Source organism: Otolemur garnettii, unplaced genomic scaffold (genome assembly GCF_000181295.1).
Source record: "Otolemur garnettii isolate 467f Iridium unplaced genomic scaffold, OtoGar3 scaffold00081, whole genome shotgun sequence".
Taxonomy (NCBI): Eukaryota; Metazoa; Chordata; class Mammalia; order Primates; family Galagidae; genus Otolemur; species Otolemur garnettii.
This window is the reverse complement of record NW_003852476.1, coordinates 2951638-2977258: the sequence shown is the minus strand read 5'-3', so window position 1 is coordinate 2977258 and position 25621 is coordinate 2951638. Positions and strand designations below refer to the sequence as shown.

General features: G+C 42.1%; 1 protein-coding gene across 1 annotated transcript in view; it reads right to left on the bottom strand.

Annotated features, from left to right (window-relative positions):
• The window catches only part of ACTR10 (actin related protein 10 homolog), a 40200-nt gene extending 26286 nt beyond the window's left edge, over positions 1–13914 (bottom strand). The window contains exons 1-4 of the mRNA XM_003794411.3: positions 13769–13914; positions 10241–10313; positions 2941–3023; positions 1218–1326 (exon numbers count right to left, since the gene is read on the bottom strand). Of these exons, the coding sequence (XP_003794459.1) occupies positions 1218–1326; positions 2941–3023; positions 10241–10313; positions 13769–13845 (342 nt within the window). The 5' untranslated portion in view covers positions 13846–13914. The remainder of the gene's footprint in view (positions 1–1217; positions 1327–2940; positions 3024–10240; positions 10314–13768) is intronic.
• Positions 13915–25621: the final 11707 nt, after the last annotated feature.

Sequence of the window (25621 nt, the reverse complement as noted above, 5' to 3'; positions counted from 1 at the left end):
CCGGGCTGGATTTGAACCCGCCACCTTAGGTGTATGTGGCTGGCGTCTTAGCTGCTTGAGCCACAGGCGCCGAGCCACAGCTATGATTTAATAAAAATAAATAAATAAAAAATAGAGATGCTTTTGCCATCAAGATGAAAATACAGAAAAGCATTCTTGATTGTCTTTATTTGCAAAGCTTATAACATGAACTATTATTTTTAAAACACTACAATATAGTAGTTTGAAGAGCAAAACTTCAAAGAGTTCTGTGTGACAGCTTTTTCAGTGAGAATTTGCAGACCTGATAACATCTCAAATGCCAGATATCCTATCAAAACACTGCAAGTCCACCATAATCAAGAGGCAGACAAAAACAGTGGCTCTACTTCCCCATCTAGACACAGCTGGTGTTCTAGTCATATGCAAGACAAGGACACTAACACAAACACAATTACAACTGGAAGCATCTTCTGTGTTATTCAAATGAGGCTCCAGCAACATTTTCTTGTTTTGCTTTGGGTTCTCCCTACTGCAAACAAAATTCCTGGACCTATGACACCAGTAAGTATAGAAGGCTATGCAACCTATTTCTCAGCACTTGCCTTACCAAAATATAACTTAGAAATGTAACTACTGGCCCTGCCTGGTGGCTCATGCCTGTAATCTAAGCACTCTGGGAGACCGAGGTGGGAGGATCCCTTAAGCTCAGTTCAAGACCAGCCTTTCTATGTGGTATGAACAAGAGCAAGACCCTGTCTGTACTAAAAATAGAAAAATACCCAGGTGTTGTAGGGGATGCCTATAGTCCCAGATACTTGGGAGGCTGGGGATCTCTTGAGCCTAAGAGTTTGAGGTTGCTGTGAGCTATGATGCCACAGCACTCTAGCCTGGGTTACAGAGGGAGAATCTACTCAAAATAAATAAATAAATGAATGAATAACACTAATGAAAAGAAATCTCCAATTGTCTAAGGGTTGGAAGAAATGCTAATTAAGCATGAAATAATGATACAAAGGAAAAAAATACATGGCCAATTTGAAGAGGCTTCTATTAACTGATTCCTCTACTATGTTATATATACAATGAAAAATAAAATGAGAACATTTTAGTTTAAGTTTTTTGAGTACATACCAAAAATAGGGAAGAAAGATTCCGTGACAACTAATAAATAAGAATTTTATCACTTTTCTTTTATCTTCAAAAGCAATTAACTCATGTAATTTAAAAATAGGTACCTCAAAATATTTGAAAAGCACACGCGTGAGTGTCTCTCTGAAGTGGGAGGGGCACAACACTGACTCGATGACCACAACCCGGCGGTCTCTGGGATTCACCAACAGATGCCTGAAAAGTGAGAGTATTGTTTTTTAAGAGTAAACAAAAGTTTGCAATTATTTTGGTAAGTAATATAATTTGATAAGAATAGAGACATTACACTATTTTAGCTTAAGATGCTTTAAGACAAAAGACACCTCCAGTTTTCCTAAATTTCAGATTAATATGAAGGTACAAAGAATAGTTTACACTGTTTGTGTTTGTTAGGCAAGGTCCCTGTTGTAGTTGTGTCCCACACCAGGAGGTGTGCCAGATATATTGTGCCCATTAGGTAAGATCATACCAATCCCCTTCTCCTTTCTCCCTTCCCCCAACTTGAATTGAGTTTTTCTCTTGTTGGGCATGTCAGTATTGCAGGTTTTGGCCAAGGCTGGATTTGCATAATCTAGTGCAAGTGGCCTTATGATAAAATGGTTGTTTTTCTCCTGGGTAGACAGACACATTCACTTTATTAGCCCTGAAAGATGTTTCTGACCTCTTCCTATGTGCCAGAACTTTATTGTGAATAATTCATTTATTTTAGAAAACTAAAACTACAGCCTACTATGATTACTAACTTAAGTCATTAAAATGATTTTTTCATTAGGTTACAAAGTAATACGTGCTCACAAAATTCCAAATATTAGAGGTATTTTTAACTCGGAAAGCACAGGAACTTTACATTCTTACAGCCAGAAACTACTACCGAATACAGTCTGCACACTTTTCATTCTTGCGAATGTGTATGCATATATTGTAACAGAAATATCATTCTGGCTAGGCACTTTTAACACAGTGATTACGGCACCAGCCACATACTCTAAAGGTGGCGGGTTTGAACCTGGCCCAGGCCAGCTAAAAACTGTAACAAAAAATAGCCAGGTGTTGTGACAGGCACCTGTAGTCCCAGTTACTTGGGAGGCTGAGGCAAGAGAATAGCTTAAGCCCAAGAGTTTGAGGTTGCTGTGAGCTGTGACACCACAGCACTCTACTGACGGTGACATAGTGAGACTCTGTCTCAAAAAAAAGAAATATTCCATAGATGTTGTTCTTCAACTTGGCTTTTTTCACTTATTAATACATCTAAGACATCTTTTTTTTTTTTTTTTTTGAGACAGGAGCCTCAGGCTGTCCGCCTGGGTAGAGTGCCATGGCATTTCAGCTCACAGCAACCTTCAACTCCTAGGCTCAAGTGAGTCTCCTGCCTCAGCCTCCTTACTAGCTGGGACCACAGGCGCCCGCCACAACACCCAGCTATTTTTTGGTTGCAGCCGTCATTGTTGTCTGGTGGCCCGGGCTGGATTTGAACTTGCCACCTTGGGTGTATGTGGCTGGAGCCTTAGCCACTTAAGCCACAGGTGCCGAGCCTAAGACATCTTTCTGTACTGCTACATACAGATACAGAACTCTTTTTTTTAGTGAATGCACTGTGCTTCCCTGCATGAATATAGTAATTTAATTATCAATCACCTTCATTAATGGACACTTGATTTTCAAAACTTCTTTATATTTGTTAGTTTTCTAGTGTTCAAATACACTTTTGAAAAGGCAACGAAAGTCAGTTTTTTTTCGTCAACCAAATATTATTATGACTGGCATTAAGAAAATCCATCTAATCACACAAAAAAAGGAATTATATCTTACCTAAAATATAGGATATGGATGAATTCTTTTAGATAGGAATATAATTCTTCTGTATTGATATTATACTGAACAACTTTGATAGGCTGTAAAAAATTAAAATGATTAATTTATATCAATAAAATGACCTCAGATTAAAATTAAATGTGCTTATTCATTTTTGCAAATGCATTTTCTGGCAATAAATAAAAAACAATTTGTAATGACAACAGATACAAAAATTAAATACATAGTAGTATCTTAAATTAGGAATCCTTAATAAATGGTATATATTAAGATGACAGAATTGTTCGGCTTGTGATAATAGAGGCATGTGTTCATAGGGTACAGTCCACAACCCCTGGGCTGTGAACTGGTACTGGTCCGTGGCCTGTTAGCAACCAGGCTGCACAGCAGGAGGTGAGCAGGGGTACAAGGGAGCTGAAGGTTCATCTGTAGTGATACTCCCTCCCCACTGCTACATCACCTCCTGTCAGAACAGAGATGGCATCGGATTCTCACAGGAGGAGGATCCCCACTTAAACTGCGCATGTGAGGGATCTAGGCTGTGTGCTCCTTAAGAGAATCTGATGTTTGATGATCTGAGGTGGAGCTGAGATGGTGATGCTAGAGCTGAGACTATCTAGTTGCACTAAAACAAGCTCAGGCGCCACTGAATCTGCTTTATGGTGAGTTGTGTAACTATTTCATATGTTACCATGTAATAATAAAAGAAATAAAGTACATGATAAATGTAATGTGCTCAAATCATCCTGAAACCATCCTTCCCCCAACCTGAGTCTTTGGAAAAACTGTCTTCCATGAAAATGATCCCTGGTGCCAAAAAGGTTGTTTATAGGTAAAAGCTATACTCATATGCATTTTTCCTCTGATATATATTTTAGCATGACTGATGATAAAAATAAGCATTGACCAAAACACATTATAGGCTTCCTCAAATACGAGGTATGACAATTAAGTCTGTGAACTCATCCTAGAAAAAGTGCTGCATATCTCACTGCTGACTATCCCTAGAGTCACCTCTGAAGTCCTCCCCTTGGGAGGCTGTGCACTGATGCCAGTGCCTAGTCCACCCTTCAAAGCACTTTTGGAACTTTTCCTGGAATGGCCATCAGAGCTGTTATCGTATTGCTCTTGAAGTCCTGAATGTGTGTAAAATGTCTTCCTTAAGGCCAAACATGGTGGCCCATGCCTGTAATCCTAGCCCTCTGGGAGGCCGAGGTAGGTGTATTACTTGAGCTCAGAGTTTGAGACCAGCCTGAGCAAGAGTGAGACCCTATCTCTAAAAATAGCTGGGCATTGTGGCAGGTGCCTGTAGTCCCAGCTACTGGAGAGGCTAAGGCAAGAGAATCTTTTGAGCCCAAGAGTTTGAAGTTGCTGTGGGCAATGACATCATAGTACTCAACCCCAGGGTGACTGAGTGAGTCTGTGTCTCAAACAACAACAAAAAAAAGCCCAACATGTCTTCCTTTCGATATTTCCTTTATTTTTTGGGTAAAGTCACGGTGGGCCAGATCAAGTGAGTAGGAAGGGTATTCCAATACAGTCATCTGTTTACTGGCTAAACCCTCCCTCAGAGACAGTGCCATGTGAACTGCTGCATTATTGTGATACAAGAGCCACGAGTTGCTGGCAAAAAAGTCAGGTCATTTATGTCTGATTTTATCATGGTGCCTATTCAGCATTTCCAAATAGTAAACTTGGTTCACTACTTGTCTGTTAGTACAAATTCATAATGAATAATCCCTCTGATAGCAAAACTATTTAACAACATTGTTTTGACTCTTGAGTTGGCTAATGAAACTTTTTTGGCCACAGAGAATGGGCTGACTTCCATTGTGCAATCTGATGCTTCATTTCAGGGTCCTACTGGTACTCCCGTGTTTCATTACCAATGATAACCTGACCCAAAACATCTCACCTCTCCAAAACATCTTGGCAAACTTTGACTCTGCTTCACCTTCATTCATCAGTGAGTTCCTTTGGGACCATTATTTGCACACACCTTTCTCATGCCAAGACTTTCCATGAAGATTTTCCTGTTTCTCTATTGATGTGCTGCTTCTTGCAATTGGCCAACAATTTTGATACACAATTCAAAGAATTTTTGCAACCTTTTCAAAAGTTCTCCTCATTACTGTCCACCCCAACTTCTCTTCATCAGTGACACTTTCTCTCCTCTCAGAAAAATGTTTAATCCATTTGTACACTGTTGTTTTCCTCACGGTATTATGCCCATAAACTTGGACCAACACATCCCTAATTTCACTTCCACTCTTGCCAAGTTTAATAATAAATTTAATGTCTGGTTGTTCCTCTAAATCAAGCTCCAGCATTCTCTTGACAGCACATAAAAATACACAACAGTCATGAATGCCACTCAGCAAGCCCTCAGATAAACACAGCAGCACAGGGGCACTGGTACACCAAGGTTAGGAGACCTTTCCCCACTATCTGTACAGTGCTGCCAACCTAAGAGCACAGTGTCAAGTTCACACCTTGTGTTCCTCATGTGGTTCATGGTCACTACCCAGACACTGATACTTTCCTTTTTGTAACACCACCATGCTCAATTATTTAACTGTTAATAATTATTATTTAACTAGTTAACATTTAACTTTCTGTTGCACTAAGTTCTATGGGGCAAGAACTATTTCTGGCTTGTTTCTGATACATCCTTCTTCAAATGATACAGTACCAAGAACATAGTAGGTTGTTTATAAATACATGGTATTAAAATGAGAACAAGCACCGTTAGTGGGAAAGCAGCATATGCAAGTACTACCAAACCACAAGTGGTGAGTCCACACTAATATACGTACACAGAGTGAGCGCTCCATTTATGCTCCTCAAAGCTCTAAGAACTCTGATGCATCACGGGAAAACCTCTCTTCTTTTGCTCTTTCAAAGGAAAAACCATGATCAGCTTGACTAATTTCTTCATTTTATGTGGCTTACAGAAGATTCCAAACCATATATACATTTATATACTTCATATACATTTGTCTTTTCAAACGAAGATAAATATTCAAGATAAATGTCCACGAGCATGCAGAGACTCTAAGTCCAGTCAGGAATCTGTCTAGTAACAGTCATGCCAATTACCATAAAGCAAAATTACTAACACACAGGAACTTCCATCACACTTCTGGCCACCACATCACAGTTATCTACCATTATTCCTGGCTTGTCCAGTGATACACAGAATGTTTCAAATCAATGAAATGACTCCCAATCAAGTGTAATTAAAAAGATTTCTGGTGCATTCTAATGCCAAATACAAATCAATGGGCTAATCTATTCTGCTATTTTTTTTTTGAGACATAGTCTCACTTGGTCACCTATGGTAGAGTGCTGTAGCATCTTAGCTCATAGCAACCTCAAACTTTTGGGTTCAAGTGATCCTCTTGCCTTAGTCTCCCAAGTATCTGGGACTATAGGTGCCTGCCATAACACCCCACTATTTTTTTAGAGATGGGCATTTGTTCTGGCTCAGGCTGGTTTTGAATCTGTGAGCTCAGGCAATCTACCCACCTTAGCCTCCCAAGTGCTGGGATTACAGGTGTGAGCCACCATGCCCAGCCTACACACACACAATTTTTTTTTTTAATAAAACACATATGCAGCCAGGCGTAGTAGCTTACACCTGTAACCCTAACTCTCTGGGAGGCTGAGGCAGGTGGATGCCTGAGCTCAAGAGTTCAAGACCTCGGCTCAGCGCCTGTGGCTCAAGTGGCTAAGGCGCCAGCCACATACACCTAAGGTGGCAGGTTCAAATCCAGCTCTGACTCGCCAAACAACAATGATGGCTGCAACCAAAAAGTAGCCAGGCGTTGTGGTGGCGCCTGTGGTCCCAGCTGCTTGGGAGGCGGAGGCAGGAGACTCGCGTAAGCCCAGGAGTTGGAGGTTGCTGTGAGCTGTGATGCCACAGCACTCTACCCAGAGGAACAACTTGAAGCTCTGTCTCCAAAAAAAAAAAAAACAAACAACAACAAAAAAAAGAGTTCAAGATCAGCCTGGGCAAGAGTGAGACCCCATCTCTTAAAAAATAAATAAATAAATAAATAAAGCTGGGCTTTGTAGCAGGCACCTGTAGTTCAGCTATGTGGGAGGCTGAGGCAAGAGAATCACTTGATCCCAAGAGTTTGAGGCTACTGTGAGCTCCTCAAACACTAGAGTGTCCTGCTGTGAGATACCAGGGCACTCTACCCAAGGCAACAAAGTGACTCTGTGAAAAACAAAACAAAACAAAAAAACCCTCACATATGCATTTGCAAAATAAGGTAGTAGCATTAGTATAATATTACAGTTGTATTAATTCATAATAGGCAAGAGAAACTAAAACTATGATAGCAGAATTATAACCTTCCTCATGAAAAACCAAGCCCTCAGCTCTGTGTTCACAGGCAGGTGCCCTTTCAGATCTCTTTAAGGAAGTTTCATAGCCACCCCCTCCCCCAGAGACCCTCCTCAGAGCACATCCTTTCAGGACTCTACTGGTGCACTTCCTCCTATAATCCACCTGACAACAGTCCCCCGGCCCACAACTTGTTTCCATCTGCTTTGTCTCAGCACCCCCTGGTCAGTATTTTCAATCAATGATTTTATTTTTTATATCCACACTCAGCTGCCAGTCAATACTATTCAAATTTTTCCTGGTGTCAATCATTGTTTTTGTTAGTGCTCTGATGACATGGTTTTGTATGGTCAACCCCAACCTCATTTTTCCCATAAGCCTGGTCCATTATTTTAAAAAATGTATCATATTGCAGAACAGAGGTTTTTCAGGAATGCATATACAACATTATCATAGAAAGACCTGTATCTCTTTTTATTTTTTTTTTGCGACAGAGTCTCACTTGGTCACTCTTGGTAGAGTGCCATGGTATCACTGCATACATACCTCACAGCAACCTCAAACTCTTGGGTTCAAGTGATCCTCTTGCCTCAGCCTCCTAAGTAGCTTGGACTACATGCACCGGCCACAACGCCTGGCTGTTTTTTTTTTAGAGACAAGGTTTCACTCTGGCTCAGGCTGGTCTCGAACCTGTGAGCTCAGGCACTCCTCCCACCTCAGCCTCTCAAGGGCTGGGACTACAGGCATGAGCCACCATGCCTGGCCTGTGTCTCATTTTTTTAACAGGTGAACTTTATGGTATGCAAAATCATCCTTTTTGTTACTTGTAATTCCTAATTTGCTACAGAAAGTTTGGTGGGAAAACTTCCTAAAATGTTTTTTCAGCTGGGAATGGTGGCTGTACCTGTAATCCAAGCTACTCAGTTGGCTGAGGCAAGAGCATTGCTTGAGCTCAGGAGTTTTTTTGTTTTTTTTTTTTTTGAGATAGTCTTATTCCCTTACCCAGGGTAGAGTGCCATGGTATCATAGCTCAGAGCAACCTCAAACTCCTGGGCTCAAGAAATCCTCTTGGCTTAGCCTCCCGAGTAGCTAGGACCACAGGAACTACCATGCCTGGTTTAGTTTTCTATTTATAGTAGAGACGAGGTCTCGCTCTTGCTCAGACTGGTCTCAGACTCCTGAGCTCAAGCAATCCACCTACTTTGGCTTTCCAGAGTGTTAGAATCACAGGCACAAGGCACTACACCCGGCCACTGCACCCAACCCAAGTCTAGAAGTTTAAGACTAGCCTGGGCAACATAGACAGGACATCTCTATCCCCCATCTCTTTTTTCTCAAGATTTTTTTTAATTTATTAATTAATATGATGGAATAAAAAATTAGGTTACATTGCCCCTCATCTCAAAAAAAAAGTTTGTTTTTCAAAATTCTTTGGATCTTAGAACTACAGATAATGAAATGAAGACCTATTTTACTAAAATTTAATGAAGACATTTTATTTTTTGAGACAGAGTCTCACTATGTCATCCTCAGTAGAGTGCCATGGCGTCACAGCTCACAGCAACCTCCAACTCTTGGGCTTAAGTGATTCTCTTGCCTTAGCCTCCCAAGTAGCTGGAACTATAGGCGCCTGCTACAACACCCAGCTATTTTTTGGTTGCAGTTGTTTAGCTGGCCTGGGCCAGGTTTGAACCCACCACCCTTGGTGTATGTGCCTGGAACTGTAACCAGTGTGCTACAGGCGCCAACCCTAATGAAGACATTTTAAATAAAAGAATAAAATTATTCCAGTCATTATGTTACACAAGACTTATACATAGTGAAAGTATTTTGCTAAGGTTAAAAATTTTCTTAGTATTATATGATTTCATTTATAAAGAATATACAGAAAAGGCAAATCTATAAAAATAGAAACATACCAGTGGTGAGCTAGAGGCAGGAACAGGGACTAACTGTAAATGGCATTAGGGATCTTAGCGAGGTGATGAAAATACTCTAAAATTGGATTGTGGTGTTGGTTATGTAACAAGGGTCCTCAAACTTTTTAAACAGGGGGCCAGTTCACTGTCCCTCACAGGATTGGAGGGCCGGACTGAGGGCCCTGGGATGAGTCAGCTGCTAAGCAGGACAGGCAGTGGCAGCAAAAACACCTGGCAAGCCGGATAAACGTCCTAGGCAGGCTGCATGTCGCCCGCAGACGCCTGCTATATAACATAACTTTATGATATGTAAAATTAGACCTTGATAAAGTTGATTTTTTTTTCTTTTGAGATAGAGCTTCAAGCTATCCCCCTGGGTAGAATGCCGTGGTTTCATAGCTCACAGCAACCTCCAACTCCTGGGCTCAAATGAGTCTCCTGCCTCAGCCTCCCTAGTAGCTGGGACCACAGGTGCCCGCCACAACGCCCAGCTATTTTTTGGTTGCAGCTGTCATTGTTGTTTGGCGGGTCAGAGCTGGATTCGAACCCGCCACCTTAGGTGTATGTGGCTGGCGCCTTAGCCACTTGAGCCACAGGCGCCGAGCCGATAAAGTTGATTTTAAAAGGTTCTTGTGGAAATATAGCCATAAGATATAATGCTATATTTATTCCAAATAATTTTATTGAATATTTGAAAATACTTTATAGTATACTACTTATTTTGCTCTTTGTTTTTTTTTTTTTTTTGAGACAGGAGCCTTAAGCTGTCCCCCTGGGCAGAGTGCTGTGGCATCTCAGCTCACAGCAATCTCCAACTCCTGGGCTTAAGCGAGTCTCCTGCCTCAGCCTCCCAAGTAGCTGGGACCACAGGCACCAGCCACAACGCCTGGCTATTTTTTTGGTTGCAGCCGTCATTGTTGTTTGGTGACCCGGGCTGGATTCGAACCCACCACCTTGGTGTACGTGGCTGGCACCTTAGCCACTTGAGCCACAGGCGCTGAGCCTGCTAATTTCTTTTTAAAAATACCTTAGGCAAGCCAGCTCTTTTTATCACACTAGGAATTATACATCTTGGACCAGTTTCCCCAGCAAATCCACACCTGTAAATAAACAGAAAAATGAAAACTCAACTTATAGAATTCTAAATATTTGTCATAGAAACAAGTTTTTTTTTTTTTTTTGAAACAACTTTTTAGTGTATTTGTTTAAAAGCAATGGTCACAGAAACATCTGGAAATACCTCTGAGGCATTCAAGGGACCAACCCTCCCAAACAAAACTAAGAAGTTAATACCACCTATTAATAATTATATATTAAAGGAAAAAACTCAAATTACTTCAAATTAGTGACACTGAAATAAACCAGTTTACAGTCATCCCTTTGTACCTGGGGATTAGTTCCAAGACGCCCCTGCAGATTCCAAAATCTGTGCAGACTCAATTCCCACAGTCAGCCCTCCATATCCATATCCACAGGTTATATAGCCATCCTATGAATCTGTATTCTCGAACTGAATTTGATTACAGATACAAACCCCAAGATACTGGGGGCCCACTGTATTTATTTAAAAAAAAAATGCATAAAACTAGGTCTACACAGCCCAAACTCAAGGGTCAACTATATTAGTTTAGGGCGACTTTCCCTTTTCCCCCAGATTTTCTTTTCTGTTCCATAAATTAATCTATTTATTATAGGCTTGTGTTTTCTGAAAAGGCAGAGCTTCTACTGTTCTCTCAATTCCTCTCGTCTTCTGACACAGACGTCAGTGTAATGGCAGAAGTGGTGTTGTAGGGCGAGCTGCTGTTTCCACACAGGAACCACAGTACCAGATCCCGCAGTTGTCTCTTCATCTTGGTTTTGCCGCAGAAGGAGCAAGTGTACTTGGTCTGCTGGGTGATTTCAATTTTCTTCATCATTTTCCAGAGGGAAACACCATAGCAGGTCCTGTATTTACTAACAATTTCAACCTTTTTGGTGCGTTGAGCCATGTCACTGTGAACCAGGCCGAAACCCAGAGAGCTTCCCCCACATTTTAACTGTAGCTAACTTTTAGGCAAGACATTTCTATAATCCTGAATCTGTACTGTATTATGTGATTTCATTCATATAATTTAGATGGATCACTCATAATTCCATCATTCTAATATTATTAGAATTCCGTATTGCTATTTGCTTCCAGCCTATTTTTTTTAACTATGCATACTGGACAGGTATGATGATGCTTCATACACAGTGAACTCAGACCATAAGCTTCTGTCTGTATTAATAACCTTCATTGCTATCATTTTTCAAACTGCGTAATATTCCATCACTTAAACAATTATTTTCTTTTCTTGGATATTTAGCTCCCCTATTTTTTATATTAGGAAAACAAAACTTTTCTTTAAAACTTGCAAATGATCATCATGTTAGTCTTAGTACCACCTCTTCTTGCCCTGTCTACTTTTGGTACTACTCTTTTCCTATTCCCAAGTAGCTCTCCCCATCTTCTACTATTTCCAGCTCCATGCTCACTTGCACCAGTGCTTCTCAAATTCCCTAGAATGCAACACATTAGGTAGCTTCAACCCCTTTCTTTTCACAAATTCACATCACCTCCCTGCTTTTATTGTCAATAATCATCTTCCTGAGCGGCACCAGTGGCTCAGTGAGTAGGGTGGCAGGTTCAAACCCGGCCCCAGCCAAACTGCAACCAAAAAAACCAGCTGGGCATTGTGGTAGGCGCCTATAGTGCCAGTTACTTGGGAGACTGAGGCAAGAGAATTGCCTAAGGCCAAGAGGTGGAGGTTGTGTGGGCTGTGATGCCACAGCACTCTAACGAGGGCGACCAAGTGAGACTCTGTCTCTTAAAAAAAAATCTTCCTAATGGATTTTTGCTGCTTCTTCAATGTACAGCCAATCTAATTATCTTTGAATAGTAGTCTCAAGGTATTTATCATGCTACTAAAAAATTTTTAAATAAACAAGAAAATACAAGTAAATAGGGAAAGCCTCGTATAGAACAGTAATTGAATGTCATAATGAAGGACTGTGTTTCATCCTGTTTTGGAGCTTGAAGTCTAATTTTTAAGGAGGTGCTTTTTAGTCACTTATACAATAAATGGCTATTAAATACTTACTATATGTTAGGAAGTACTTAAGAGGTCACAAAGATTTTTCAAATGTTTCCATTTCAGAAATACATGTATGGCGGGGTCCAGTGACTGACGCCAGTAATCCTAGCACTCTAGGAGACAGAGGTAGGAGCACTGCCTGAGCTCAGGAGTTCCACAAGAGCCTGAGCAAGACAGAGACCCCATCTGTACTAAAAATAAAAAAACTAACCAAGGGTGGTGGCAGAGCCTGTGCTCCCAGCTACTCAGGAAGCTGAGGCAAGAGAAATGCTGAAAACCAAGAATTTGAGGTTGCTGTGAAGTATGACCTCAGGGCACTCCAGCCTGGGAAACAGAGTGACACTCTGTCCCAAAAAAAAAAAAAAAAAAAAAAAAATGTAAGCGTGTATACACACATATATATATACGATGTAATTGCCTGTCACTTTCCTCTCTCTGAAGCTCAGCAGAAGGATACTTAATCTGGAGTGCAAGGACCCTGCCAATCCACTGAAACTGTGCAAATATCTGAAGATCTGTTCATGTATGGTTTTCATCTGGCCCTGAAAGAGGATCTGCCATCCAAAAGGCTGAGGAACTTGGTTTCCTTTGAAACATGTTAAATGTAACCTAAGAGTTTTAAGCGGGCCAACAAAGAACTTCCAGAGTCTTATTTACAGTGTTTCATCTCTTTATGTGCCCAGTCTCCCTAGTTTGATTACCTATACTTAAGGAGTCTGTTACCTGGGTAGAGTGACATGGCATCATAGCTCTCAGCAACCTCAAACTCTTGGCTAAAGAGATCCTCATGCCTCAGCCTCCTCAGTAACTGGGACTACAGGCGGGCACCTACGTCCGGCTGGGTGCTTTCTTCTATTTTTTTTGTAGAGACTGGGTCTCTCCCTTGCTCAGGCTCGTCTCTGAACTCCATGTGAGCTCAGGCAATCCACCAACCTAGGCCTCCCACAGAGCTAGGATTACAGGCCTGAGTCACCGCGCCCGGCAGGCCGGGCTTAAACATACAGTATTTGTATTTCCAGCACCAACAGAAGCTCCATTCACTACATGTTTTATGATAGAAACTATCATCAAGCATCCCAGTTCGGCTGATGCCTTTCTAACCAGCCGAGCTATGGGTAGATCGTCGCTGTCATCACCCGCATGGACGAAGTCAAAGGGTCTGGTTTAGGGTTTTGACCGGAGGTGGCGGCTAGGACAATTCTCTCGAAGCTTCCGGAGGCCTCTCTGAAGTCAGGCCCGAACGTCCCAACAGTAGCCCTCAGGATTCACACCGCCCAAGGTGTATATAATAAGGGCCGTCATTTGCAGGGGAGTTGGGAGAAGAAAGCAGGGCACCCGGACCTGCCTGTGAGCCTGCGCAGAGCACCCGGCCCCCGCCCGGGACTCGGCCCGCCACCCGCCCTCCCCTAGGGCCGCCTGCAGCTAGCGTTACAGTCACTCACTTGGTAAAGGCCTCGCCCAGGTCGATCACGACCGCCGTCTTCTCCCCGCCACTCCCCAGGCCCTCGTAGAGCGGCATGGCGTCCAAGAAAGCCGAGAGGAGCGGCACCGACGCTGCGGCAGCTGGGCTCGGCGCTCAGGGATGGGGCGGACTCGGTGTTGGGGGGCGGGGCAGGGCGGGCTCCGCGCTCAGGGATGGGGCGGACTCGGTGTTGGGGGGCGGGGCAGGGCGGGCTCCGCGCTCAGGGATGGGGCGGGCTCCGCGCTCAGGGTTGGGGCAGGGCGGGCTCCGAGCTCGGGGGGCGGGGCAGTGAGGGCTTCGCGCTCGGGAGGCGGGGCGGGCTCGGCGCTCGCGCAGTGGCGGCGGTGGCGGGGGCCTCGTGCGGTTTCGGCGTTCCAGCCAGGGCTGTCCTAGGCCGTGCCTTATTCTGCGTGGGCCTGGGTTCTGGCAGGTGCTCGAGTGCCGAAGACTAGGAAGGAGGAGGCCAGGACGCCGGCGGTGTGAGTGCGAAGCGCTGAGAGCTGCGGCAACTAGGCGCGCCGGGGGCCCCCAGCGGGGCGGAGCCGTCTTCGAGGTCCTTCGCTGCTGGCGTCGCGGTCCTTCCCGCACCGCCCCCTGCCGCGCCCGCAGTCCTTTCCCGGGCTGCAGTCATTCCCCGGGCCGGAGCTGAGTAGAGGTGGCCTTTTCCTGGGGTTTGAGGCCGGCATCCTGCCTGTGGTTTAATCTTCGCTGGAAACACCTGGAACAGGCGTTTTCTTTGTTGGAACCGAATCGCAGAGAGATTAACTTTCCCAGTGCGCGACAGCAGGGCGGGGGACGCACCTCACGGGTGCGCTAGAGACTAGTACGTACCGGCGAAGCTTTATTGGTAGTCCTTGTACTCAGAGTTTTCATTTAAATCCAAAAAAGCAGCTAAAGTAGCATCTATGATTTGCATCTATGGAGGATCAGTCAGAATTAGTTTAGTCACTTTCGTGGAGGGAACTTCGAGCCAAAGGTACTTGTTTACTCTAAAAGGCAGGAGCTGCCGGACTCCCTGTTCTGGATGGAATACTATGGGAATGCCCTGGTAAAAGACTGTTTACATCTTTATCATGTCGCAGCTTTCTGTGAGAATATTTTCTTATTGCGAATATCAGCTCTAACTGTCTGTACGGGGTGTAAAAGATTGTCCAAGGACAGGGTGTACAGTAAAGAGAAGAGGTTCGAGCGTAGATTCGTGGAGAACATCGTCATTTACCTGGTGTACTGGATTGAATCGTGTCCCCGCCCCCGAAATTCTTGCCTACCAGAAATCTTAGAATGTGACTTTTGATCTAGGTCTTTGCGGATGTAACCAAGTTGGGATGAGGTTGTACTGGATTTAAATGGGCCCAACTCTACTACTTCCTAACCAGAGTTAGTGGGATCGCTGCTGTGTCCCTATGACTTTTGGAAGAGAAATGACCAATTTTTCCCCAATGTGTCTTTGTTAGCTAAGTCTCCTGACAAAGGGTAGCTCTTTTCATCATAAGAGTTAAGGCTGTACGATTTGAAATCTGGATAGTGTGATGTTAGTAGAGTTAATGTTAAGTCTAAAATAGTGAACAGTGATCCTCCTAAAGCAAATTGCTTAAGCTAAGAGGGTGAAGTTGGAAGGAAACTTCAGGAAGAGTTGGAGGGGATGAAACATTTTGCTTAATAGGGTCAGCGTGTTTGAATAAGACCCCTTATTCTCCTTCTGCCGCTTTCTTATACCTCTGATCACCCTTTTTCTTAACTTGTAAACTGTCTTGCTATACTTCACAAGGTTATTTGTGAAGATCACCTGAAATTATGTTTCTGAAACTACTGAAAGTATAAAGTGTATTCTCCAGCTATATTTGTTTCCTAGGGTACATAACAAAGTACCATACCCTGAGTGGCTTCAAGCAACTGACAGTTTATTCTCTGACACTTGTCTAGAGATGGGAAGTCAGAAAGGTCATGCTCCCTGAAGGCCCTGGAGGCGGATCCTCATTAGTCTCTTGCTAGCCTCTGGTGGCTGCCAGCAGTTTTTGGTGTCCTTATCTTTAGTCACTCCATTCTCCACGCCTTCTGCTCTGTATCTCTGCATTTCACTTCATCTCCTCTCTATGTCTTCACATTGTTTTCCTTCTGTGGGTGTCTCTGTGTCCAGATTTCTCTCTTGTAAGAACGTAAGTATAGGATAAGTCCCATTTTAACCCAGTGTGACCTCACCTTACCTTTATTACATCAGTAAAGACTCTTAATTCCAAATATGGGCACATTCTGAGGTTCCTGTGGAGAAGAATATTGGGAAGGACACTGTTGAACCCGACCCATCCCCTGAATGTTGGTATTCCACATGGATCTGCTCTTCTTGCTGTATACTCTGCTTTAACCGGCTCTTCAGTTCCCCTGCATATAGTGAGAGATGGTATTTCTTGAGTTCTACTTGCTATCTGTGTTTGCTCTATGTAGTGCCATTTATTCCTAACAATAGCATTATGAGTTGAAATGATTATCTCCATTTTAGGACATGGGGGATAGTGAGAGCAAGAGAGGTTAAATAATGTGCCTATGGCCTCTCAGCTGGTAAGTGACACAACAGGAATTTGAACTCAGACAGTCTGGTAGTTTGACTCCAGAGCCCAAACTACATTGTGCAGTTATAAAGTAATAGTTATGCATTAATTCAAATAGTTAAATTTTATCATAGAATTGCATAGTCTTAGAATATGAACTGACCTAAGAGATTTTCAAGTCTAAGCTCTCTCCTGTACAAGAGTTTGCTGTCCTGAAGAGAATTACCTCCCAAAAGGTGTCCAGTGATAAACAGAGCTCATGACTAGTTGGGATCTATAGGACCAATAATGTGCTCACCCCAAAATGCTGTAAGGATAAGAATCATTTTAAAGAAGTTCAGCACTTTAGCATCTTAGTATAATGCACCTGAATTCAGGTCCTAATTGTTAACTTACTGACTCTGACAACTCGGTTCAATTCTCTGGGTCTCAGTCTCCTTGTTGGGAAATGAGGAAGTTGTGCAAAGACTAATATTCTGAATCAGATTGGGCTGGAACCTACATCTCTCTAGCTGATGCCTCTTGTTCTTCCCTAGGCTCCCACTGCTTTTTTCCAAGCCATTCTCCTCTTGTTTTTGATGATCATGATTTTCAGGCCATTTATGAGCCTATTTACCCACTTTTGGAATCCCTCTGTTTAGTTAATGTGACCCATAAATTACACAACACTGACGATATATCTGAAAAGCTAATAGAACTATGGGTTTCAGCTTTCTTGCTCCAGCCGCTATGCTTTGTTAATGGGTAATGGTGGATTTCTTTTGTTTGGTTTTAGCCATATTCCACTGTTGATTGAGATTTCTTCCAACTTGCAAATAAAAACTTAATTTGCACCTAAATTTAGAACTGTTACATTTCATACAACTAGTTTCGGTCCATTATTCCAACAGTTCCATACCTCTTTATTTTATTTTATTTTATTTTATTCATTTATTATTTATTTATTTGAGACAGAGTCTCACTGTGCCACCCTTGGTAGAGTGCTGTGGCTTCACAGCTCACAGCAACCTCAAACTCTTGGGCTTAAGCGATTCTCTTGCCTCAGCTTCCCAAGCAGCTGGGACTACGAGAACCCACCATAATGCCCAGCTATTTTTTTGTTGCAGTTGCCACTGTTTAGCAGGCCTGGGCCAGGTTTGAACCCGTCAGCCTCAGTGTATGTGGCCAACTCCGTAACCACTATGCAGTGGGTGCTGAGCCTCTTTAATTTTTTGAGACAGAGTCTTACTCTGTTGCCCAGGCTAGAGTGTAGTGGTGTCATCATACCTCACTGCAACCTCAAACTCAAAGGTTTAAACAATTCTGCCTCAGCCTCCTGAGTAGCTGGAACTACAGGCACATACCACTGTGCCTGGCTAATTTTTCTTAATTTAGTAGTGACATGGGTCTTGATGTGGCTCAAGCTGATCTTTCTCAGGCTGGGAGCATCTCATCCTCCCAGAGTGTTAGGATTATGGGTGCGAGCCACTGAGCCCAGCCTCCATGTCATTTTAAAAAATCCAGATCTTTTTTAATCAATTCAACATATTAATTATAGTGTTGGCCCACAAGTTTGAGAGGCATGCTTTCAAGGTTTTCATTCTTTCGTAAATACTTATTGATGGCCTATAATGTGCCAGGGCCAAAGACTATTAGACTAGGAAATAATAGGATCTGCTTACGGACTACACTGGGGAGACAGACCCATAGAGAGCAAATGCCGTACTGAAAATACAGGGTGTCCATAAAGTTCATGCGCAATTTAAAATAGTTGTTTATTTACATACACTCTGTGTATGTAAAATGTTAATGGAAACAGGTGAAGAGACTATTCAGCTCCTCAGGATTTGTCAGAGTAGTTTGAAGGAATGATCCATCTTGAATTTAAGAGGATACTTTGTTAGACACTGGTGGTACAAATACAAAAAATTTCTGGCCTCAGGAGCTTATAGTCACAGGGGGGTAATCACACAAATAAGCTTTTAAATAAACTATTGATAAGAGCAAATGCTTGCATGGTGCTTTCCAGGCAGACTAGGAGCAATTCAAAGTTTTGCCTGGGAAGGTGGAAATGAAAATACTGTATGTAACAGTCCCCTTCCCTCTGAGGAGAGGAATTGAAGGTTTGCTTGGTCAGCAGTGGCTAGTGATTTAATCAGTCATGCCTATGTAATGAGGTTTCCATGAAAACCCCAAATGATTGGGTTTGAGAAGCTTCCAGGTTGGTGAACAAGAACACATCACATATCTGCGTGCCAGGTAGATGGTGCAGCCCACTCCATGGGGACAAAAGCTCCTGGCTTCACCCTATGTATCTCTTTTGAGTCCTTTGTAGTAAATGGGTAAACTAAAAAAATAATAACAGGGCACAATACATGAAATCTATCTAGAAGCTTAATTGCAGTTTTCCAAGCAAGAGCTACAGAAAGAATATTTCAGCCTGACAAAACTGCACATGGCAGTGGTTTATAGGAAATTTGGTAAGGCTAGAAGTTTGGTGATGTGCTGTCATTTGTCTGGAAGTGAAGGGGCTGCATCACAAACCCCTTACAGACATAGGAGGGAGTGTGGACTTTACCCCACAGGCAGTAACTAGTCAAGATTTGATGTAAGGGAGAGACAGCGTCATATTTGTGTTTCCTTTTAAGTGGGACACACCAGGATGAAGTGGACAGGACTCAGAATGGTGGTGAGAAACCAGTTTGCAAGTGTTGCAAGAGTCCATGAGAGAAATGACCATGTAAACCAAGGCAATGGGATGACTGGGGGAGGGGAAAGGGTTTTAGAGAAATTTGAAAGAGGACAAAACAAAAACTAAAAGTAAAAACAAAAAATCCCTTGACTCTGGTAGACCTGCCCTACAAAAAAATGTTAATGGAGGCTCGTGGATGGAAGGGCGATGCTGAGGCCTCCTGGTATTGGAGGAATGCTCTAGAAATTGCTCTAGATGCTTGGAATCAGTCCAACAAAATATACAAAGATTCTCATCCTTGGAGAACTGACATTCCAGCAGAGGGAGATAGATAAATATATGAGTGATGTGTGAGAAGATGAAAAACTTTTTTGTTTGCTTTTGTTTTTTTAAATGTAGAGTGTGGAAAGGTATATCCACAATGAGTGACAGGGACAGATTTTAATACAGAATAGGGTGGTCCTTTGAAATATGCTTGTGCATTTAGGGCTTATCCCATATTCTCAAATTGAATTTTAAAAAAACACCTTTAAGATACGTATGAGAAAATTTTTAAAAATTTAAATTTGAAGTACTTGAAATCATTTATACATTCAAAGATTAAGTATATAGACAAAGAATTTTTGTATGTGTTTCATTTTGAAGTGGAAATAGGATCAACTAGAGAATAATAATGTATATATGACAAATTATCTTTAAAATGTTATCAGTGTAGAAGATATAATTTTTATCAACAATAACATCACAATAAAACAATTTTCTTTTTATTGCCCTCGATAGAGTGCATAACAGCTCACAGCCACCTCCAGCTCTTGTGTTTAGGTGATTCTCTTGCCTCAGCCTCCCGAGTAGCTGGGACTGGTGCCGATCACAACACCCAGCTATTTTTTGTTGCAATTTGGCCGAGGCCACATTTGAACCCACCACCCTCAGTATATGGGGCCGGCGCCCTACTTGCTGAGCTATAGGCGCCACCTCACAGTAAAGGACTTTATAGCTCTTCTCAACATTGTGTTAGAAAAAAATAAATATTCTGATTTAATTAACTGAAGTTACCTGGTCCTAGCAGCTATTTAGTTCCAATCTTATTAGTGCATCCTAATCAATCCTTTCTAAAGTACAGGTTTTAATGAGAATTGCAGCTTTCATTCTGTAGCTATATATTTCAATTTGTATTACTGATAGGTAGGCAGTGTTCAGCCATCAGATTTGGTCTATATATAACTCCTCAGTAACAACAGAAGGAGTTCATACAACTAGAAAAGGATATGATACAGAAAAATGGACTGAGGAAGAATGGACATAGTAAATATCAATGATCCATAAAAATCAGTTAAATATCTATGTGGACTAAGCCTCATAAGATTTTACAGTCAGTGAAAATTAGGCAATGCAACAAACTTGCATAACCTAGCTTTTAATAATCAGCATTTCTCCATAGTTTTTAAGGTCTATTTTTCTTCCATTTAGTTTTTTTGTATTACTTTTAAACAAATTATAGATATATCATTTGTTTCCTAAATAATTAAAAAGTGCTTTAAAACGGGGCTCCTTTTTACATAACCATATAAAATGTAAACATTTGCCAAAACTTCTGAAACTTTGCTGCGAGGAATTTTGTTTTAGGGGACAGGGGTCTCCATTGCCCAAGCAGTGTTACCATTATCCACATGGGAGAAGATATAATTTTTATTTTTGTCAACAATAACATCACAATAAAGCAATTTAGAGTTCTTTGCTCAAACTCCTGGGCACAAAGGCTCCTCCTGCCTTGACCTCCTAAGCCACTGAGAGTACAGGCATGTGCCACCACTGGTCTTCAGAATTCTTTCTCCTTGTAAAACAATGGACTTAAGCCTTTCTAACTTTCAGATAGTTCTTCCTCTGTCACCAGCATAAACAAATCATTCTTCATTAAAATAAACTAATGTTTATGTACTTTTGAGGGTGGGCAAAACAAGTTAAAGTATAACCTTTTTTTGTTTTGTTTTGTTATTTTACAGTTTTTGGCTGGTGCTGGGTTTGAACCCACCACCTCTGGCATATGGGGCTGGTGCCCTGCTCCTTTGAGCTACAGGTGCCACCCCTAAAGTATAACCTTTATATATAATATCTTGTATGTATGTACTTGGTTTTAAAAAAGAAGTTCTATCAAAAATTTTTTTAAGAAGCCCAAAAGCTGGCTGGACACAGTGGCTAACTCCTATAGTCCTAGCATTCTGGGAAGCTAAGGTAGGTGGATCACTTGAGTTCAAGAGTGTGAGAAAAACCTGAGCAAGTGTGAGACTGTCTCTACCAAAAATAGAAAAACTAGCTGGGCCTCGTGGCTGTTGCCTGGAGTCCCAGTAGCTAACTGGGGAGGCTGAGGCAGGAGGATCACTTGAGCCTAGGAGTTTGAGGTTGCTGTGAGCCACAGCCCTCTAGCCTGGGGCAATAATGTGAGACTCTGTCTCAAAAACACAGTGGTTACAGCACCAGTCACAGGGAAGTTGGCAGGTTCCAACCTGCTCTCAGAACCTGGCCCCAGGCCAGCTAACCAACAATGACAACAGCAACAAAAAATAGCCTGGCATTGTGGTGGGTGCCTCTAGTCCCAGCTAAATGGGAGGCTGAGGCAAGAGAATGGCTTAAGCCCAAGATTTTGAGGTTGCTGTGAGCTGTGACACCTCAGCACTTTACCGAGGGCAACACAGTGAGACTCTGTCTCAAAAACAAATAACAACAACAAAAAAGAAGCCCAAAAGAATGTGTGGAGATACTCTGTAGGGGAGCGTGGGTGAGATTAAATGATAACAGTGGTGTAAATACTTAGGCCAAAATGTTTATAAAACAACCATGTAAAAGGCTCTGTTTTCTTACAATTATAAACATTCTTTGATTGAAACTGAAACCAAGAAATAGAACCAGTTTTTGTAATATTTTTAAAATAACAAAACATTATTTTATTATTACCTACAAATGTCATTATCCTGGTATCCTTCCTTCTCTGTGCACATCCAGATTTTTATATGGTATTTTCCTTCTGCCTAAGAGTTTTTCTTAACATTTCCTGTAATGTTTGGAGCTGGCAATGGGTTTTTCTAGCTTTCGTGTGTGGAAAAAAAAATCTTTATTTTACCTTTGTTTTTGAAAGATGTCACTGCATATAGAGTTGTAGGTTGATAGTTTTTTTCTTTCAGAGCTTTACAGACATTGCTGTCTTGTGGCGTGGTGTTTCTGGTGAGCATTGGTTGTCCTTCTTACCTCTGTTTTTCTGTAGTGTTATTTTTTCTCTGGTTGCTTTTAAGGCTTTCTCTTTGTCACTGGTTTAAGGCAATTTGATTATCATGTTCCTTGGTGTAATTTGTATCATGTGCCTTTATGTTTCTTAAGTTTAGGATTAACTGAGCTTCTTAGATCTGTGGGTTTATAGTGTTCATCAAATTTGGAACATTTTTGACCTTTGTTTCTTTGAATAATTTTTTGTACCACTCCTTCCCTTTTGGGTAGTCCAAGTATTCATAGATCTATGTTAGTAGGCTCTTTGAAGTTGCCCCACAGCTCACTGATGCTTTGTTGTTTTTTCTTTTTATTGTATTTTTCTCTGTGTTTCTTTTTAGATAGTTGCTACTTTTTATCTTTAAATCTATTAATCTTTTCTTTTATTGTGTTTATTCTGCTATTAATCCCATCCAATGTACTTGTCATCTCCACATTGTATTTTTAATTTTTAAAAGTAACAATTTGGTGCCTGTAGTCCCAGCTACATGAGAGGCTAAGGCAAGAGAATCGCCTAAGCCCAGGAGTTGGAGGTTGCTGTGAGCAGTGTGATGCCACAGCACTCTGCCAAGGGCAATAAAGTGAGACTCCATCTCTACAAAAAAAAAAGTAATAGTTTGGGTCTTTATTTTGGTATCTTTAATGTGGTTTCCTCTACCTTCTTGAACATATGAGCTGAAATTATGATAACTATTTTAATGTTCTTGTCTACTAGTTCTTTTTCTTCTGAGACAGAATCTCACTTTGTTGCCCTGGGTTGAGTGCTGTGACATCACAGCTTACAGCAATCTCAAACTCTTATGGCACAAGAGATCCTCCTGCCTCAGCCTCCCGACTACCTGGGAATACGGGCTCCCACCACAATGCCCAGCTATTTTTAGAGATGGGGTCTCACTCTTGCTCAGGCTGGTCTTGAACTCCTGAGCTCAGGCAATCCACCCAACCTCACCCTCCTAGTGTGCTGGTGTGAGCCATGGCACCTGGCTGTGTAATCTGTGTTCTTTCTGGTTCTATTTCTATTAATAAATTTTTGTCCTTACTATGAGAAATATTTTTCTTGAGTTTTTTGCATGCTTGTTAAGTTTTGATTGAATGATAAACAACATCAGTTTTCATTGTCAGATGCTGTTTTTTTTTTTGAGACAGAGCCTCAAGCTGTCCCCCTGGGTAGAGTGCTGTGACATCAGAGCTCACAGCAACCTCCAACTCCTGGGCTCAAGTAAGTCTCCTGCCTCAGCCTCCCAAGTAGCTGGGACCACAGGCGCCCCCACAACACCTGGCTATTTTTTGGTTGCAGCCATCATTGTTGTTTGGTGGGCCCAGGCTGGATTCGAACCCACCATCTTAGGTGTATGTGGCTGGTGCCTAAGCCACTTGAGCCACAGGCACTGAGCCAGATGCTGGTTGTTTTTTTTATTCCTTACAATATTCTTGAGATTTGAGTAACTTTAAAGCAATTAAGTTACTCAAAAATAGTTTGATCCTCTTGGATCTTTCTTTGGTAGAGCACTCTTTAATCTAGGTCTAATTTTTCACTACCAGTGAGACCAGACTCCTCTGAGTAGCCTATCTGATCCCCCGTGTATTACATATTTTCAACTCTGATTGGTGAGCACAACTCTTTCTGGTGGAATGTGAGCTTCCAGGAATTATCCTTCCCTTGCTATTCTGGTGGTTTTTTCTCCATCCTTGAGTAGTTTCCCCACATGCTTATAGCTAAAAATTCAAAAGGAACCCAGAGCTGACGGCCAGGCTTGCTCCATGCAGCTTTCTCCTCTTTCATATTGTCCACTGTGAATTTTATTTGCCTTCACCTTCCTAAGTTTGCAGCTCTGTCCCCACTAGGAGTGGTGGATTCTTCCTCCCATTGTGGTACCCAGACAAGTTGGAGCAGTCATAGGGCTGACCTGGCCTGCTTCCCTTCTGTCAGGGATCGTTATCCTACACCTCCTGTTGTCCAGTGACTGAAAAACAGACACATAAGTGCCTTATGCCTTGTTTTTAGTCTTAAAGTAAGAGGGTAAAAACAGTCCCTGTTACTCCAACATGGCTGCAGCAGAATTCCCTCTAGAAATTGATTTTGAAGTTGTGGACAGCTGGCTGAGAGGCAGCAGGACCTTCACAGCCTGGGGAACATTCAGGGAATGAACCTCCAATTGCTTCTCCTCCTTTCCCAAAACAACCATATTCCTTTCTTCTTCATCCCCCTGCCAGAAGTCACATAGCTCTTTCTTATCTAGTTAATTTTTAAGAACTATACAGAGATCCTTGTGATCTTTCTCTTTTCACTTCTTATGATATGTTAACAAAGTTGAGTAGAAGCCATTAACAGGATGATTTGTCTTTATTAAAGTCATTTACATTTTCCAATCATACTGTAAGACCAAAGATATGTCTTTTGTCTATGCTACTTCCCCATATTGCCTATGCTACTTCCCATAGATGACCCTGTACAGATACTATTAAATAAAGCTGATTTTGTGTTTTGAGGCTGGCTGCAGCCATCAGCTCAGTTAGACCTCCTGATCCCATCTTTTGTCTCTGTGTCGTCTTCTTTTTTTTTTTTTTAAAGACAGAGCCTCAAGCTGTCCCCCTGGGTAGAGCGCTGTGGCATCACAGCTCATAGCAACCTCTAACTCCTGGGCTCAAGCGAGTCTCCTGCCTCAGCCTCCCAAGTAGCTGGGATCATAGGCACCTGCCACAACGCCTGGCTATTTTTTGGTTGCAGCCATCGTTGTTTGGTGGGCCTGGGCTGGATTTGAACCCGCCACCTTAGGTGTATGTGGCTGGCACCTTAGCCACTTGTGCCACAGGTGCCGAGCCCCTGTGTCTTGTGTTGTATTTTCCTCAATTCCCGCCAATTCCACTCTGGTTTGTTCTCCTCCTCCATGCTGGTTTGTGATAGAAGTCAACATTTTTTTTTTCACATTGTTGCCCTTGGTAGAGTGCTGTGGTGTCACAGCTCACAGCAACCTCAAACTCTTGGGCTCAAGGTAGTCTTTCATCTCAGCCTCCCAAGTAGCTGGGACTACAGGTACCTGCCACAACACCTGGCTATTTTTTTAGAGACAAGGTCTCTCTCTGGTTTAGGCTGGTCTTGAACTCATGAGCTCAGATAATCCACCTGCCTTGGCCTCCCAGAGTGCTGGGATTAAAGGCATGAGTCACCATGCCCTGCCCAAAGTTAACACTTTGTATAAATAGTTATATCAAAATCTATTGTTACCTAACAAGTCTCCACCAAATTTAGTGGCTTTTAAAACAATCATCAATAATAACAACTGATGCCACAGAAATACAAAGGATTATCTCTGAGTACTACCAGAAACTCAATGCCCAGAAATTTTTTTTTTTATTT